Source organism: Dermacentor andersoni, chromosome 2, assembly GCF_023375885.2.
Source record: "Dermacentor andersoni chromosome 2, qqDerAnde1_hic_scaffold, whole genome shotgun sequence".
Lineage (NCBI taxonomy): Eukaryota > Metazoa > Arthropoda > Arachnida > Ixodida > Ixodidae > Dermacentor > Dermacentor andersoni.
Genome location: NC_092815.1, coordinates 174,110,262 through 174,127,078, shown reverse-complemented (window position 1 = coordinate 174,127,078; position 16,817 = coordinate 174,110,262). Strand labels below are relative to the sequence as shown.

Below are 16,817 nucleotides of genomic sequence, written 5' to 3'. Positions count from 1 at the left end.
GTGCGTGATGTGTGTTCTCGGCGCTCATTTTGCGTAGGAGCGATACACAGTACGAATGTCACTTCGCTCGCTGCTGCTGCTGCACTTTTTCATGCCAGCGTTTTGACAGCGAGTGTCCGCGGTTATCGAATGGGATATGTTCATGTTTGCTGGGTGCGCTGACACCGTGCTTGTTCATTTAGTTGGCAAGTGAATCTTGAAAAGTTGATACGGCCGATAAAATTACAATCCTTACTTCGAATAGCGGTCTGCTAATTTGCTATCGCAATCGATGCATTGCCTTTTCGGCGAAACTGCGACTTTTTATTACCAAATAATATTTTTCTCCATGGCGACTCCAAGTAGCTAGTGACAAAGCGATCGGCGGGCAGCCATCTTTTATCTTTTCGAAACTGGGCACTCTCCGCCTATTCCACAAGAAAATCAGTCTTGATTGGCACATTAATGCATCTTTCACGCATACACGTGGTCACATTGAGTTATCGAGTTTCTTTTTTTTTTTGATGTCGCGTAACACGATATCATTACGAAAAGGGCTTTACAAATACACTACCGACATACCTTGCACATACTTTCTAGTGACAACACTAGAAAATGTAACGCATACAAATTCCGGACATCTGCACTTGCCGCGATTCCCTCTTTATAAGCCCCCTATACATAGAAGCTAGCTTATACAGATCTTGAAAACGTTTTTGGGGAGCCTAATACGCGTATATATGTCTAGCAGCCTGCGGAATTATCTTACTGAGCGATGTGTTATGATAGGTTATGGTATTCAGAAGTTCAACTCGCCCCCCCCCCCCCTCCCTGTTGTTCGATGGTGTATCAGCGTATGACCTCCTCCAGTGCACTACATCTGCAGGCTTGGAGTGGCGCCTGAGAGATGCCGCCCAGAATAGCCGCTCGGCCAGCCTCACTGCCTCTGTCATCTGTCACAACGGTACGATCCTGAATTACGCATCTTTGAAAGATTCTACTCCCTCGAGGGACGAGCAGGCGGTTATAGTTCTCGCCCTCCAGGACGATAGGAGTTCGCAAATGTAGTCTCTAGATCGGCGGTTAGGGCCTATGCTTCTGGCTCCATTTTTGTCGAAGCCTCTAACATTATGGATAAGAACTCCCCGCACATGATTACTTGGCTTCCAGCACATCTCAATCACCAACATCAATGATACTGCTCACTTTCGGGCGCATGGTCGAAACATCCGCGCCGGGGAGGACGCCGGTTTGCAGGATGGGTAGTGGGAATTTAAATATATTTTATTCACCTTTAACCAAGTCACCAAGCACTATCAAATGAACAGGTGGGCTTTTCCGCCCCCGCAAGGTGAACTTTCGAGTTCTCAGGCAATCATAGTCACAATGTTGCAGACTAGGTCATATCCCAGTTTAGCTTTTTTCAGCATTATTACTCCGGACGCCTTCGAGTCTACCTGCCCGCAGTGCGGGTCGGTTAGCAACTTAGATCACATGCTCTGGCGGCGCCCCTCGCTATGGCAGCCCAATCAAGTCACCAGGAAGGAGTGAAGCTCTGCCATCAAGAGTTCCGAGCTTCTCCCACAAATTTGGGCTGTCCAGAGAGCCCACGATGCGGCGGTGAGGCTAGATCTCCCTGTCCTCACGTGGGAGCGGCCCGCGGTGCTGCTCCAAGGGCGGCGTTTGTCAGGACCTCAATCAAGTTCTGTCTCTCTAAACTTTAATTGGTCTATTGAAGCAACATTTTACGCAAAATAATATGTTGCCTTCAATAATTCTCGAAGTAATGTGTCACTACGAGTTACGTCAAAGCAGTGAGATGTACGTAGGCGCAGTTGTGTGGTATGCGTTGACTCTCCGGCAGGGAACGCGGTGCCCGCGAGGACAAGGGCAAATGGTTTCGGTTTTAAATTTCAGGTCTCTCCGCGGTGCGTAGCGATGTAATACTTAGGTGACATGATCCTTAGCGCTCAATGTATGCACGGCGCTTGTCAGCTCAAAATGGCCAGAACTGGTGACGGTCTCTTTAAATGTGCGGCACGACACTCCCTGTCAATATTTTTATTTGGACCCTTTAGATACAACTACCGATATTCAGGTCTTCACGTACACCCTCTCTGAGGTTTCCAACCGCAACTCACATTCGCGAGCAATGTTCAGAACAATACCCCTATGTTTTTTTTTCTCTCTCTTTTCTCGCACTTAAATGATTTAGAGAAAAAGTGAGATAGTGATAAAAGAAAGTGATAGGTAGGGCGGCTTTCTCGTAGGGTGGAGTCCTCAGTTCAAGGCCCCATTGGCTCGCCACACTACGCATACCCGCTGAATAGGTCGTTGTTGAGGCTGCTGCGTAGCTGAGCTGGTCGGGGCAGTTTCCCCGGTGGACGGGGAGGCAGAAGAAATGGGTGGTTAGTCCGGAGGATGTGGGCATTTCCAGGTGCAGTGCTATACTCTGTGCTTTGCTCCACAGTAAGGACCATACAAAGGATATTGTGCGGAGTTGAGGAGGCAAAGGTAAGAGAGACAGGAGAATTAAAAATCTGTAGCTGTCACCACGCGACGGCATCTTCTCGGTTAGGAGAACAGTTTAGTGTTGGGGAAGTGTGTATTGCAATGTCTGTAATGTTGTAGCGTTGCAGCGTAGTTCAGTGGTTCTAGCGGTGAGTCATCTGGGTTGGACAGCTCTTCCGATGGCGCCCGATGAGCAATCTTTAGCCAACGCCATTAGCGCGTTCATTATACGTAAAATCATGTTGTGGTACGTTAGGAAGACATATTAGTGAATGAGGTGGATCTCCTCCAACGTGATCCCGCTACAGAACGGCCTTGATAACGCTACAGAACGGCCTTGATAAGTAAGAAACAAGTTTGATAGCTACAGACATTAAGGTACATGTACGGCTAAAAAAGGCCCCCCTTCTTCAGAATCATTACATTTTTAAGACGCGTGGTCAAAAAAAAAATGAAAGGACACGTTGCTGCAGCATTGCGAACAATACAATTCGCAAAATAGTATCCCAATAATGAAAATAGACAAACAGTCAACGAGGAAATAAAGCGAGATGACCGCTTGTCTCTCGCTTTGTAGCAGAGTCTTCCACGAGTTGAAGGACAATGCGTATCAAGCAATAACAGCTTCAATAATTGTGGTGTCTGCTGGCAACACGCAGTTTCTTCTTCGCTCTCTCACTCAGTCTGTGACCAAGCAGCCTGCGTTGAAGTAACAAAAATAAATAATTTTCTCGGAGCGATACAGACGCAACACAGAATGATCACATAATCACGATGAATAATTAGGTGTACTGTAAAAATAGAGAGAGAAAGATTTGAATTCCATAGACCGGTAACTCTCTTACTGGTATTTGTAAAGGCATTAAAACAACTAAGACTTCGAGAATTACTATACTTTGCTTCAGCAGTGCTTTTCATGCGCAGTGTGGCTTTCGTTGAGAAATTTAAAGATCACAGTAGTTGTTGCACGAAAAGAGCTAAATCTCTACTATTACTAAGCTGGTTTTTGCACTCACGGTATAACTGTTTGTGCCAAAGCACATGGCCGCCTCAACCAGGGAATTCCAATAACAAAAATCGAATGACGCGGTATTTGTGGAACGGTCGGCGCTAATCTAGATTTACTTATAAGGTATACTGTTCACTACAAGGCAGCTAAAAACACACAGTGAACATTTTTTCTATAGATCGCAGAGAGCAGTCGTTCCAAAACAGAGTCAAATTTTTTTTAAAAGTTTATGATGAGGCATAAATGTGTAAATAAATCAAAAGTATGGAAGCCCTCATGAGGTACTCTCTCTAGTGGTTTAGTGAACTTATCATCCATGAGCCAATAACACCCATACCTGTCTGTCTGAATAGTTGGTAGCTTGCCAGCTCTCGTTCTTGGTTACAGCCCCATATTATAAATGTTTACTACTCTGGATACCTGAGCAGGCCATTTTTAAACATTTCAGTGTCTGTTGCAGGTCCCGGCTCAGGCGGCGGCAGGTGTAACACCCAACGCATCCCGTAGTCTATGTAGAGAAACTTCTTGAACACGAGACATTTACGGGGGAAGGTAGGAGACACATGACGGGATTAAGGCCCTTGTTTTGCGAAGGATAAGTGAATTTTGCGCAGGAGTAAGGTCTAAAGAGAGGGTGTCACATTGGAATTGTGGCGCGGAATCATAGTGTGTATTTCTGGTCGCGAGACGCTTGCACGAGTTTTGATCGTGCTCCTGAGGATGGATCAGTGAGGGGTGCGAACGTTGTATGTTTTCGCAAATTTGTTGCGTCTTCCGAACTAAGCTTCTGATATCTAGTGGGGAATGTAATACTGATAGCATGTAAACTAAGTGAAAAGTATTTTGGCAAATGTCATATTGGAGGACAAAATTCAAGCTTCGGAGGAATAAACATCGCCCACCGGCTTTTCTAGAAAGCCAGTGGGCCTTTGACCTTATTCCTCATGAGCTTAGCTTTAACTCATGAACACCCGAGTTCTATAAATTTCTGCATATATCATACATGTTTTTGCTTTCTTTTTTCTTTTAGGCAAGATTTCCTAGCTTTATTTGCACATGTCCTCTTGGTATTGTTGCTGATAGTTGTATTTTATTTGTACGTTTATTTACTGTAAGGTGGGAACTTTATCTTTTCTTGTTGCTGCTGTTGCGAGCAGCTGAACCAACGGCGACTTCCGTGCAACACGGCCCATCTGCTGGCTTTTGCGTCCTGCTTCCTGTACACTAGGGCCCACTGTTAGAGGAAACAGCCGAGCGTAGAGCCTGTGTAAATCCTCTGACAAGTGTACAATTGTACGAATTTTTAGGAAATCAATTGTGGCTGGTGGCTGTGGCACGTACACTAGGGAACTTCGCTATCCACGTGTGCGGTGCATCGACACAGCTACAGCTGGCATTTTCCGCTAGAGCAGGAGCAAAATGAGAGTCGCAGAGTAACAGTGTTCCCTTTACACATGAACCGTACACTGGAGAATTGAACATCCAAAATAACGTAGAATTTGGAATGCAACGAAGTCGTGAATGTCACGCGATTGCGCGTGATGTGGGTCATACCTGCTATGCACGTGTTGAGCAAGGTGCTCAGACATCCCGTGAAGAGCGCCCTCCAGCAGACGCTCTGGATGTCGGCGATGCGACTCGGTGGTGCCATGTCGTTGAGCACGCTGGTCACGGCTGGCACTTGGCCCAAGCAGGAGGAGCTGCTGAGCGCATACGTGGACAGCACGCCGGCACGCTTCTGCGCACACACCAGGGAAAGTGTACACGACGTCACTAACTTAACCTAAGCTGACTTAACCGGTAATAACCTAGCCTGAAGCAGCTATTGTTATGCTATCATACTGAAGCTACTACAACACTGAAACGGCCGAGGGACGTCTGACTGAGGGAAGGACACTTCAGGTGCCCACGGCAGACGTCCATTCGTTACGTGAATTCTTGCCCTTCAGTGGTCTAGTGACCGGGATAGCAGCTCTCTAACGACGCTCACTTGCTACTTGCCCACTTCTGAGGCACAATCGATAACATTGCTCACTCCCAACGGGATGAAATAGCCAGGTGCCTGAGATTTTCACAGCGCCACGTGAAAGCGAGCGACCAATCGAGGATGTGGCACATGAACAGCGGGTGTTCGTTAATCATAGATTTTCAAAAGCTTTCAAGAAGATGCACTCATTAAATAGTTCAGCAAACCGATTAGGATAGGTATTCCGCGTAGCACGACTGCAAAGTGGCGTATGGCAAAATGAATTATCCACCAAAACCATTTATTGAGAATACTTGGGGCTTGCAGGTTCATTGTTCTCGCTCAGTTATTACAGCAATTCCAGTCTCTGTTCCACATTGTTTAATAAAACACTTGACCGCACAGCTTACGTAGTTTACCACGAGTTTTCACAGTTAACAGGAAACACAACCAGTCCTCAGCCGGCAATACACGATGATTGCGTTTGCTCGACACTGTTCAATCTTTGTCATTCATACCACATAACAAGCTGATCTTGTTGGAACTAGAGTACCCTTTGTACCACTGAATAAGCAAGCAAAGAAGAACAATTCGAAATAATTTTTTATCTTATTCCGCGCTAGGTCCCTCGCATCTGCTATAGTATAGATGCGCGTTCCACAGCAACATTGAGGTATTTCCTGATGAGAAAGCTAATGTAGTAATACTGCTAATTCTTCCCTAGAGCAATGCCGGCCACACGAGATGCTATCTTGATGAGGTATTTAGATGAAATCTTGACAGATGTGCATGCTTACCAGCTGAAGTCCACCTATACAGCTTCATGCTTGCTTTTACCCTGTATACCTTTGTCTTTACAGCGCTAGATTTGTAGGGCTGTTGAGGCCGTGGGCCTTTTATCTCCGTTAAATGGTGCATGTGCAATAACTTCGTACGCGAATAGGCGTGGGTGCATGAGCAGAAAATGCCTGTCCATGACCTGCTTCGGCCACGGTTTTGGCTCTGATCGCGTAAATATGGTCGTCAGCCTTGGCGACAAGATAACTTAAGATTGATTTTCTGATTACGTGCAGCGCAGAACAAAATCTATTCCCCTACGTATGAGCGAAAATGTTGCAAATGTCCATGTGGTCGCTCGCCTGCTGTTTGATTACCGGCTCAGAACATAAGCTCGTGGTGCCCGCCTATTAATCCAGGTTTCACTTCGCTGTTATGAAAATTAATGTTGCTTGATTGTGTCAGTCGTTGCTGTGTGGAAGAACTCAAAGCTGACGGACTGGTGGTCATCGAAACTCAACATTGCATGGTATTTTGTGTGAGTGGAGGTGTTAGCGCTGCGTTATGGCTGTGTTATTTCTGCAGGCCGTGTTAGTTTGGAAGTCCTTGTGGTCAATTTGCTATAAAGCTCAGGTGGTAGAGCTTGTTCTGCTCGCCTTGCGGAAAGATACACATCAACAACGCCCCTAAATACACGCACTACATGTGCCGCTGAGGCGGATGAATCCCTCGAACACAGGCCCATCCCACACATTCAGGTCTCTCTCGCAGTTCTTGCAGTTCACGACAAAGCACGTCTTCCCTCTGCTATTTCACATTTCAGATAAATAGCTCAAGGCGCTTCGCAGCATCCCGGTGGATTATTACTAGGGTGGCGGCCGATGGCTGATGCGTGCTTGCTCTATCTTCAGAAGGCGTTCAATGGCCGCGAGCTTGTGGCGACCTCTGATGTGTGGTGCGCAGACTGCTCGCTGTGTACACGATTAAAATTAAGGAGTTTTACATGGCAAAACAATAACTTGATTATGACTAATTTAATTAAATTATGGGGTTTTACGTGCCAAAACCACTTTCTGATTATGAGGCACGCCGTAGTGGAGGACTCCGGAAATTTCGACCACCTGGGGTTCTTGAGCGTACACCTAACGCCAAGTACACGGGTGTTTTCGCATTTCGCCTCCATCGAAATGCGACCGCCGTGGACGGGATTCGATCCCGCGACCTCGTGCTCAGCAGCCCAACACCATAGCCACTGAAACCGGATTATTAGGCACGCTGTAGTGGGGCACTGCGGATTAATTTTGACCACCTGGGGTTCTTCAACCTGCAGTAAAATCTAAGTGCCCATGGGTGTTCTAGCATTTTGCCCCCATTGAAATGCGGCCGCCGTGGCCGGGATTTGATCCCACGACCTCGTACTTAGCAGCGCTGCACCACAGCCATTGTGCAAGGTTTATAAACTTTGATAAAACCAGTGACGCCCTAGTGGCTGGCAAGACGATGCCTCCTCCTAGAATGCAAGCAATACTCTTAAAACTGCCGTAAAATTGCGAGAGCCGCCCTCGCCTTGCGTACCGATATGGCGCCGGCCGCGTTCATCTTGTTGAGCTCGATGAAGGCGAGGACTTCGCTGCCTATCGTGTGAACTGCCAGAAGGTAGCCTACTTGCACAGCGTCACGGCCTGTCAAGCCGAAGGCGAACGATAGCGGCGAGAAGAGGATTCCCAGGAGCTCCTGCGACCAGGTTAAGGGGTAAACAACGCGCTGTTATCCCGAAAATACGTTGCTCCCAAATTGGAATAACGTGAAAGTCGTGTGTGAACAGTGCTACGAGCTTTATCCACACTCATCGGCAAGCCGTAAGCGCAGTCACTTTAGGTCGAGAGCAGGGCAGCCGAGCAGACCCAACCAAATGCAAGCGCGAGCTGCAGTGCCGAGGTGACCGCCCTCTTTCTCTTCAGCGGACAAGCGCCAGGAGCGATGCTTGAGCTCTGCTTCATTACACAAGAAATATCTATATAGAAACATATCATCAGGTACTCAGTGACCACTCATTAACAGATTGAGCAAATAGATTTTTTTTCACAATAGGGTGCCCCTATAATTGATGGGAACATAGTTTTTGTTATATGAGAATTTCATGTGCTCATACAGTAGAAAAGGTGGTAATGAGGCATGTTTTTTATAGGGTGTTGCATTGATTTACAGGAACGTAAGAGCGTCTATATAGGATGTCCATATGTTTTAATGAAGATATCGGATATGCGGCAGTGGCCGCGAGGGTTGTCGTGTACTGGAGAGACTGGCGCTGCTATCGCTATGACAAAGGAAGTGACACCACGTGACTGGCGTTCGACCTTCGCGACTTTGCCGTAGCCAACGTAGCTGCCTGCCTGGGCGATTGAAGCCTTCATAATGGTGTTGTAAATTTAGTAATTCATTGCCAAGGCTGCAGTTTAGTTCCGCGCTCTTAAAGAAAGGTTCTGTTTGATGCTGCAGTGCCGGACGTGTTCGACCGGGCTGGGTGGGAGTTTTCATGCATACCCCCAAAACGAAGCGCCGCCAGATGACTGGCTCATAAAGTCATTGAAAACGAAAACGCCGGCAGGTCCCACGCGCTGTGGGAATCGATGTTATGCGAAGCAATGGGCGGGGAATAGGCGTGGGTTCTGACACGCATGTCATTGAATTCATGTGATTACCTATAATTTATGTTCGACATGCACTCTTGTCACACTATGGCAATTTTTTACGTACCAAGTTAAAGAAACGACCATAAGAACATCAAGACGTAGGCAGCTGTTTCACGACATACATCACACGCATGTCATGAAATTCATGTCATTAACTATAATTTATGTTCGACATACACTCTTGTCACACTATGCCAATTTTTTACATACCAAGTTAAAGAAACGACCATGAGAACATCAAGACGTAGGCGGCTGTTTCATGACATACATCACACACATGTCAAGACTTTCATGTCACGGCATTCAGGTCATGACCCCCCCCCCCCCATCATTTATGTTCTCATACACTCTTGTCATACTATGCCAATTCTGGTATGTACTAAGAAATTGGTGGCTGTTTCAGGACCTACATGACACACAAATGATATTCATTTCATGATAAATCATTTATTTTTATCATATACTGTTGTCATACTATGCCAGTTTTTGTTCATACCAAGTTAACGAAACGACCACGACAGCACAAACATGTAGGCGGACAGACAGACACAGACAGACAGACAGACGGACAGACAGACAGACAGACAGACAGACAGACAGACAGACAGACAGACAGACAGACACAGACAGACAGACAGACAGACAGACAGACAGACAGACAGACAGACAGACAGACAGACAGACAGACAGACAGACAGACAGACGCACCTAAATCTGTGTGCGAAACACCTCTGAATCTGAAATCTGAATGCGAAAACACCTAACGAGTGTTTTCGCATTCCGCCCCCATCGAAATGCGGCCGCCATGGCCGGGATTTGATCCAGCGACCTCGTGCTCAGCAGCCCAACACCAAAGGCGCTGAGCAACCACGGTGGGTGGGTGGTTGGGTAGGAAGATAGGTAGGTGGTAGGTAGGCAGCATATTATTACATGCTTCGCATGTAATAATATGGTAATAATACTACTACTACTAATAATAATAATAATAATAATATACTAATAGTAAGAGTCGAGCAAGAGATGCACACAGGGCTTGTAGCGGGCCCACTTGATATGATCACTTGATATTACATCAGTCAAAATCGCCTGCGCTGAGATGAATGCGCCTTGCATGTTCGCACACGGCGGAAACGCTGATTGACGAGACAGACCTATCACCGGTTGACGTTAGACGTATTATAACAGAACGGTAATAAATCATCTATCCCTCGACAATTTTTGCAAAGGTCGCAAGCCGCACTCCGCGTGACTAAGCGAGGAAGAGTACTTTTATCCAGCCAGAATTGCGTCCTTGGTCTTAACAATATGCAAGAACGTCGTGTATTTAACATTGGTGGAGGTCCATCATTTATTCCCTCACCTTTAGACGCACGGCAAATCCCAAGGCCAGGAGCATGCTCCCCAAGACAGCGTCGGCCATGTGAAGTACTGCGGTGTACACGATCAATGCGACCATGATGTGGGCTACTTGGGGCAGCGCCCCAATCACGCCATTGGACCCAGCCTCGAATACCGTGTTTTCAGAGCTGCACGATTCGGTGAGTAAGGTATCAGTATAGGTGACCGTATAAGATCTCTGTCGGATTGCACTCGTAATACTTATGCTGACAAAAGTAAAATTCATTGGGAATTATCACTGGTGAACTTCATTGCATTGACTAGCTGTCAGCGCTATCAGCAAGAGACTAAGCTGTGCTACCAGATAGCCTCTTGTTTTGCGGGAAGAAGTTAATACTGTTATTCATGATATTATTCGCCTGTTATACGGCTTTTCTGTTCTGCGGCTTTACGTTCCAACATCACGATATGATTGTGAGGCATGCAGGAGTGGGGGAATCCGGCTTAGTTTTGCCCACCGCAAATACTTTACCGAGCACTTAAACCTAAATACACGAGCGTTTAGGAATTGCACCCCCATCAAAATGCGGCTGCCGCAGCCGGCATTGACCCCGCGACTTCGAGCTCATCAGCACAACGACAAAGCCCCTAGGCCTTCATGGTGCGTCTGTTATTCGACTCCTAAGCAAATTACTTCAACAATACTGCAAGTATCGTCAACATCACTTTCAATGTTTTGATCTAACGCAACAGGATATGGTTAGAAACTGCAGTTTCGATACGCTCAATATACAGGTGTTTGCTGTGACAGCGGGAAAGAAGTCGAAAGCATTGTTTTGTTATTTTCTTGACTGTGGTCATGGGCGACATAAGCTTCACTTCTAATGCCGCATTTTCTTAAAGCGTGTTCGAGGATTCTCTAATGATTCCCGCGTCTATCGACACTATCAATGTCACTGTAGCGCCGTTTGTAATGTAGAAGTACCTACTACGGACACGCCTCCTGTTAACTGTGTTTCGTGATGTTTCAGAAAATGATTCCTTTGCATGAACATTTTGAAGGCTTGTGAGAATTTATTTGTTACAGCTTTGTTTTACACACATTGGCGTTCCCTCTTGAAAGTTAACTTCTAGGTTCGACGCATCGGCTAGGTATCGCCGTACTTTGACAACGTTTACAAATTTGTCTTAGTGCTTGCTTGACTATTCCACCCCCAAGCTCCACGTACTATCGTAAATCTGCGTAATCCGCTGTTCAAAGAGTTAAGTGTGGACTCATTCATTGAACATACTTGGAAGTTCTCTTCCGGAATCATTGCGCTTTGAAGTCTACGTCAGAATGGGTAGCAGGTTTGGAACAGTATATAACATAGCTGTCGGACGGCCGATAAAACTACTAGCCTTACTTCGTATAGCTATCTGCTAATTTGCTATCGCAACTGATGCTTCGCCTTTCGGGGGAAACTGCGACTGTTTATTTATTTATTGCACAGTACTTTGTTGGAAATAACAAACTTACCAGGTCAAAGAGACGTTTAAGGCGAGAAGAACAAAGCTTAAGCTTTGTCCTTCTCATGTACTTCTCATAATTCCATGCATAATTCCCATGCTGGCTTAACTATGCCGATTGCAGCTCACGTATACACTAACGCCAGAGTTTCCTCTAGTAATAATTGTATGAAAACATGCATTGAATGGTTTTTAGCTTTCTTCTTAGTACGTCAGGTGCCAGCATAGGTCGTACTGGTTTGCATTGCCTCCTCATAGAGGGCGTGGGAGCTTTGAGGCACGGACGTTGAAAAATGTTGGGGGGGATAGACATATACAGCTAAGCTGTGGAAGGCTGTATTGCGTTACCGAAGGCGGTCTAGCTAAGTATCTTGTTAACTGCTGTCGCTGGCATTTCCGCGAAAATAAAGCACATCTTAGTTGGTATTGCCGCATTTGCCGTATATGCTCTATTGCTATCTTTGATATCAAAGTGCGTATGTCATTTTGTTTTTCTTGTTCCTTCTGTTTTTTAACCCACTCTTCCACTGCACCTTGCGCATGTTTTCAACTGGTCGGAGTTAAAAGGCGACCTAGTTAGGTAGTTATAGCGCTCTCAAGGAGTTGAGGCAACCCAGCAAAATTCCTTGGTGGAAAGCACACGCCAATGTTGTCTAGTACCACGAAAGCGCCTATCGGGATTCGGTGGCTGGAATAGTTTTCTTTTCAGTTTCAGTTTATTGAGACATAAATTGCCTGGGTTGAAAGGGCTAAAGGCAGATAAGCTCTGCCTGACTAGGTACATGCAACCATACATTTGCTCCGCAGCCGTGAAAAATAAAACAAAAACAGATAGCAATGGCTTTTTACATCCGAACATGACAAAAATAGTTCAAATGGAGAACTAACAAGGACAAGGACATCAAGGACAAGCATCTTACATTATGACACAGAAACACGCAATTATGCAACAGAAATAACCCATCACATAACCCGAGATGTGGCGCTGCACTTGGCGTATGTTTTCACCTGGTCAGAGATAAAAAGCAGCGTAGTTAAGTAGTCGCAGTGCTCTAAAGGAGTTGAGTTGTCCCAGCATAATTTCTGGCTTGAAAGCTATCCCATTAGGAATGAAAAAGTCGGCAAAATTTTCCCTCTAATACTTCGTCAAAGCTCACCTGACGAGCGGCTTGGCGTCCGCGCTTGCAAGTGGAGCCTTCTGCGTTTCGGGCAGCAACAGTTTGGCCATTCCGAGTCCAGCAGGGACTGACATCAGGTTCGCCGCTAGGAGGTGGTGGCCATTTCGATGTGCCGCGTTCTGAACGTTTGATCGATGTGCATTCTATAAATCCTTCTGCGATGACCTTCGACTTCAGAAGCGCTGTTATTAACGTTGACATATTATTCTCGCAGAAAAAGAGCGGGAATGCTTTTACATAAAACCGACAGCCCGAGCACCAATTTCAATTTCACTTTCAATTTGTTCACACACGCGTACAATGTACCCAAGAGATGCGACAACTGGAGGCAATGGCCACACGCTTCCGAGAAAAGCCCTGGTAGTACATTGAACAGTCATTGGCTATCGCAATTATTCGTCGATTAATAGCAAATGCATTTCTTGTACTTTTTCTCAAAGCTTTAAAAATGCTATCATTGAGAGAAAAAAATTCACCAACGATTACGATACTCCCTAATGCGAATTTCAAGCGCAGGTGTTTAGTGTTCTGAATCCGCGATATATTGTGGCAAAGAATTTGATTTCGAACGACAGGGTCCCCTCGGCGGCGGCGCTGGGCCTCTGCTCGAGCAGCTCGTCTAGCAGCAACGGCAGTCGAAGCATTTCCACCGGCTGCACTGTTCAGAAAGAAAGCGTGAACACGGGAACGCGTAGGTCGCGCGGATCGCATTCTCTAGCCTGGGAAGCGCAGGCGAAGTAGCGAATGCACGGTGGGTCCGAAGCCCACGCCAGCGCTTTTTTTCCAAATAGGATATCGGCGGACGCGCTCGCCGCATTTCTGTCGCCGCCGCAAACCACGTCTCTTGTGTCACTCTGCTTTCCTCCTCACTGTATCGCCATACTCTCCTCTTAGGCTTTCCCTCTGCGCGCTCTCTTCACTCTCGCAGTCTTTCCTCGCCGGCTGCGCTCCGTGTTCGCTCTTTCATCTTTCACTGTGCTCGATCGCTCGGCTACGCCGACGCTCAACGCAGGAACGGTTGCCTAAAAACTGCGCTATAAATGAGGTCTTCCACTCGAGCATAGCGCATAGGAGTTTCAACCAACTAAGTAAGCCAGACGCTAGAATTAAGAAAATCGCAATGCAAGTGTGATACTTTCCCGATAGAAGCCAGCTCTATAGGAGGCTCGGACACAGGGCGCTAAATTCTAAATGCCAAACAAATTGCATTACAAAGAGCACCGACTACGCGGCTACATTTAAAATTTGAATCAACTGGCGAATCAATTTCTTGCGCTGTGCCTGTTCCTCCGCAGCGCAACATTAATTATGCCGTCGCAGTAGTTTTGACTACCTCTGCCGCAGTGTGCGTCTGCTTGCCCCAATGTGATCTTGCCTATGTGCGTAGAGTTTGTACACATCTAAATTGATTCAGAACGCTGGTGGAACTGGCACCGTTCTTTTTATTCATTTCTTTTGTGCATTGGTCATGTTTGCAGTTCTTTTTGAAGTGTTGTGTCCCGTGGTTCCTAAACTGCGTTGCTAAAGTCGACAGGAAAGTTCGGCGCCATTGTGCGCTTGCTGACTGTAAAGGCGAGGATAGAAAAAAAAAGCGCGGCATCAGTTATTCCGAGACGCGCAGTTCCTCCAAGCGCCATTAGAGTGTATCGCAGTACTAGCATCCCAGCTGTTCAATCCCATGTAGATTTGTGGTCAGCCGCCTACGCACAAAGCACAGATGGGGAGCATGGCCACCTCGCGTTGAATTACGCAATGAAGCGTCGGTGTGCAAGTCGAAGCCTATATCAGCCGTCAGCGGAGTCTATTAAGCGGGGTCCTCACCACCGAGCCCGTATGGCTACTGGCGTGGCACACTACGCTAGTCAGCCACCGACAAAAGCTACGCGGCTTCAACATTTGATCGCCACACCAATTGACTGTTACACTCGTGCGATAACGACAGCGAGAGAGCGGCCTCATGGAAGTCCCGGTCACAGGCCTTATGAGCCTGGGGCGACGGAACACAAAGCATGTTCTTAAGTTCTTCCACTGTGCGCAAAGCCTATTTTTAAAATTTGAGATAAAGGACATGCGCATTACGCCTTAGTATCATTAAGAAAATTTCTCGTATAACTTGCGGTTACGTTGGCTTGTGAAGTTGTCGTTATGTACAGAGGGAAAGTGTTGAAAATCTGCGGGCTTCGATTTTAACGCACTGCTCCTACTCGGTATAGCGGCCAATGCTTTTCTTGCTCGCTAGAGTTAGCGGGCTACGACGTTGAGCAAAACCGAAAGTCGTCCAGGACCTAGGTCGGTAAACAGTAAAAGGGGCTCACTGTCGGATCGGAGCATGTGAACTCTGTGGCCACACAGCCGCCAGTTCAGGGATAACCTCAGATTTTAGCAAGTCGCGCTGGTGCCAGAACAAGAATTAGTGGCCTTCAGATGAACATTAAAAAAAATTATGGGGTTTTGCGTGCCAAAACCACTTTCTGATTATGAGGCACGCCGTAGTGGAGGACTCAGGAAATTCCGACCACCTGGGGTTCTTTAACGTACACCTAAATCTAAGTACACGGGTGTTTTCGCATTTCGCCCCCATCGAAATGCGGCCGCCGGGGCCGGGTTTCGATCCCGCGACCTCGTGCCCAGCAGCCCAACACCATAGCCACTGAGCTACCACGGTGGGCATGAACATTTAAAACCAATATTGAACTGCGCGCCACGTTTACTTTCAGTGGACGGAGAGCGTCGCGGGAAACGCCCAGGAGCCTCAGCATGCGCAAGCCGTTGACGGCGCAAGAGCACAGGGCGAGGGGATGAAGGGCCAGCGATAGAGAGACGGCGTAAATTCACTTCAATAGATCACACTCAAATAACTTTCGCAGTAAAAGGTGACCTAACTGCCCTCTATTGACAAATACATTTCACGAGCTGCCTTAAAGAATGTTGCAGGTCGTCGATACTTTGCAATAAAGAGAGGGCAACACAGGTCGAACTCTCATAAAACAAGAGGACAAAAAGAATGGCCAGTGCAGATTGAATTGCGTAAAAGACCGAGTCGCATTCCAGAGTGAATAACGTATTGTGTGACGATAATCAAATATTACAAGAATAAGATACTCATAGGTGGAAGAATACGCGGACTTCTCATACGCGGTGGAGTGGTACAATTTAATTGGGAGAAATGCGCAGGGAGCCGCAATTTTTTGTGGTATAACATGTTCACCACTGGAGCATTGCCGTAAAAAAGGAAATTAGGGCATTTTTTGGCACCAAGCCCACAAGGAGTACAAGTTACGATGACAAAAATCGCAATCAGCTCTACTTTACTCCGCCGTCTAACCTGGTGTCATTTTCAGACTCACCCAAACGTTTAATATCATGGCGAAGGTGGCAGCTGGCTGTCCACAGTAGCCTGCTACCATGATACAGTGCAGCTCGGAGAGTGTCATCTCGCTCATGAAAGGCTTGATGAACGCCACGGCCATTGGCTTTGTGTTCATAAAAAAAAAGACGGAAACAAGCACTTGGGTGGGCATCCGAAATTGCGTTACGAATACTACTGCGACGGTATCAAAACTGATGCTTCCCTCAGCATATTGGAACCCCGCTATTGCTTCATGCTAAAATTTCCTGCAATTGACGGGCATAATACTTATTGAATGAGTGTGGTTTTTCTGTCAGCAAGCTGATGTTTCTCCGCTTATTAAAAAAAAAAATTCACTCGCCATCCCGGCGCTGCGAAAGTGGACGTCCAGCGAAGCTGTTGCAAAACCACCACTCCAATGGTCGAGGGGAGGGACACAATGTTTAATTTATGATTCGGATGCTTGTTTGAGCTCGTTTCTTTTAAACGCATGCTGTTCTGCGTGCTG

General features: G+C 46.7%; 1 protein-coding gene across 1 annotated transcript in view; it reads right to left on the bottom strand.

The window, feature by feature from the left end:
* Positions 1 to 2,822: 2,822 nt before the first annotated feature.
* The window catches only part of LOC126540425 (sodium/nucleoside cotransporter 1-like), a 29,370-nt gene continuing 15,375 nt past the window's right edge, over positions 2,823 to 16,817 (bottom strand). Inside the window, exons 6-11 of the mRNA XM_050187237.3 lie at positions 16,308 to 16,433; positions 12,940 to 13,079; positions 10,296 to 10,461; positions 7,818 to 7,976; positions 5,054 to 5,237; positions 2,823 to 3,189 (exon numbers count right to left, since the gene is read on the bottom strand). Of these exons, the coding sequence (XP_050043194.2) occupies positions 3,170 to 3,189; positions 5,054 to 5,237; positions 7,818 to 7,976; positions 10,296 to 10,461; positions 12,940 to 13,079; positions 16,308 to 16,433 (795 nt within the window). The 3' untranslated portion in view covers positions 2,823 to 3,169. The remainder of the gene's footprint in view (positions 3,190 to 5,053; positions 5,238 to 7,817; positions 7,977 to 10,295; positions 10,462 to 12,939; positions 13,080 to 16,307; positions 16,434 to 16,817) is intronic.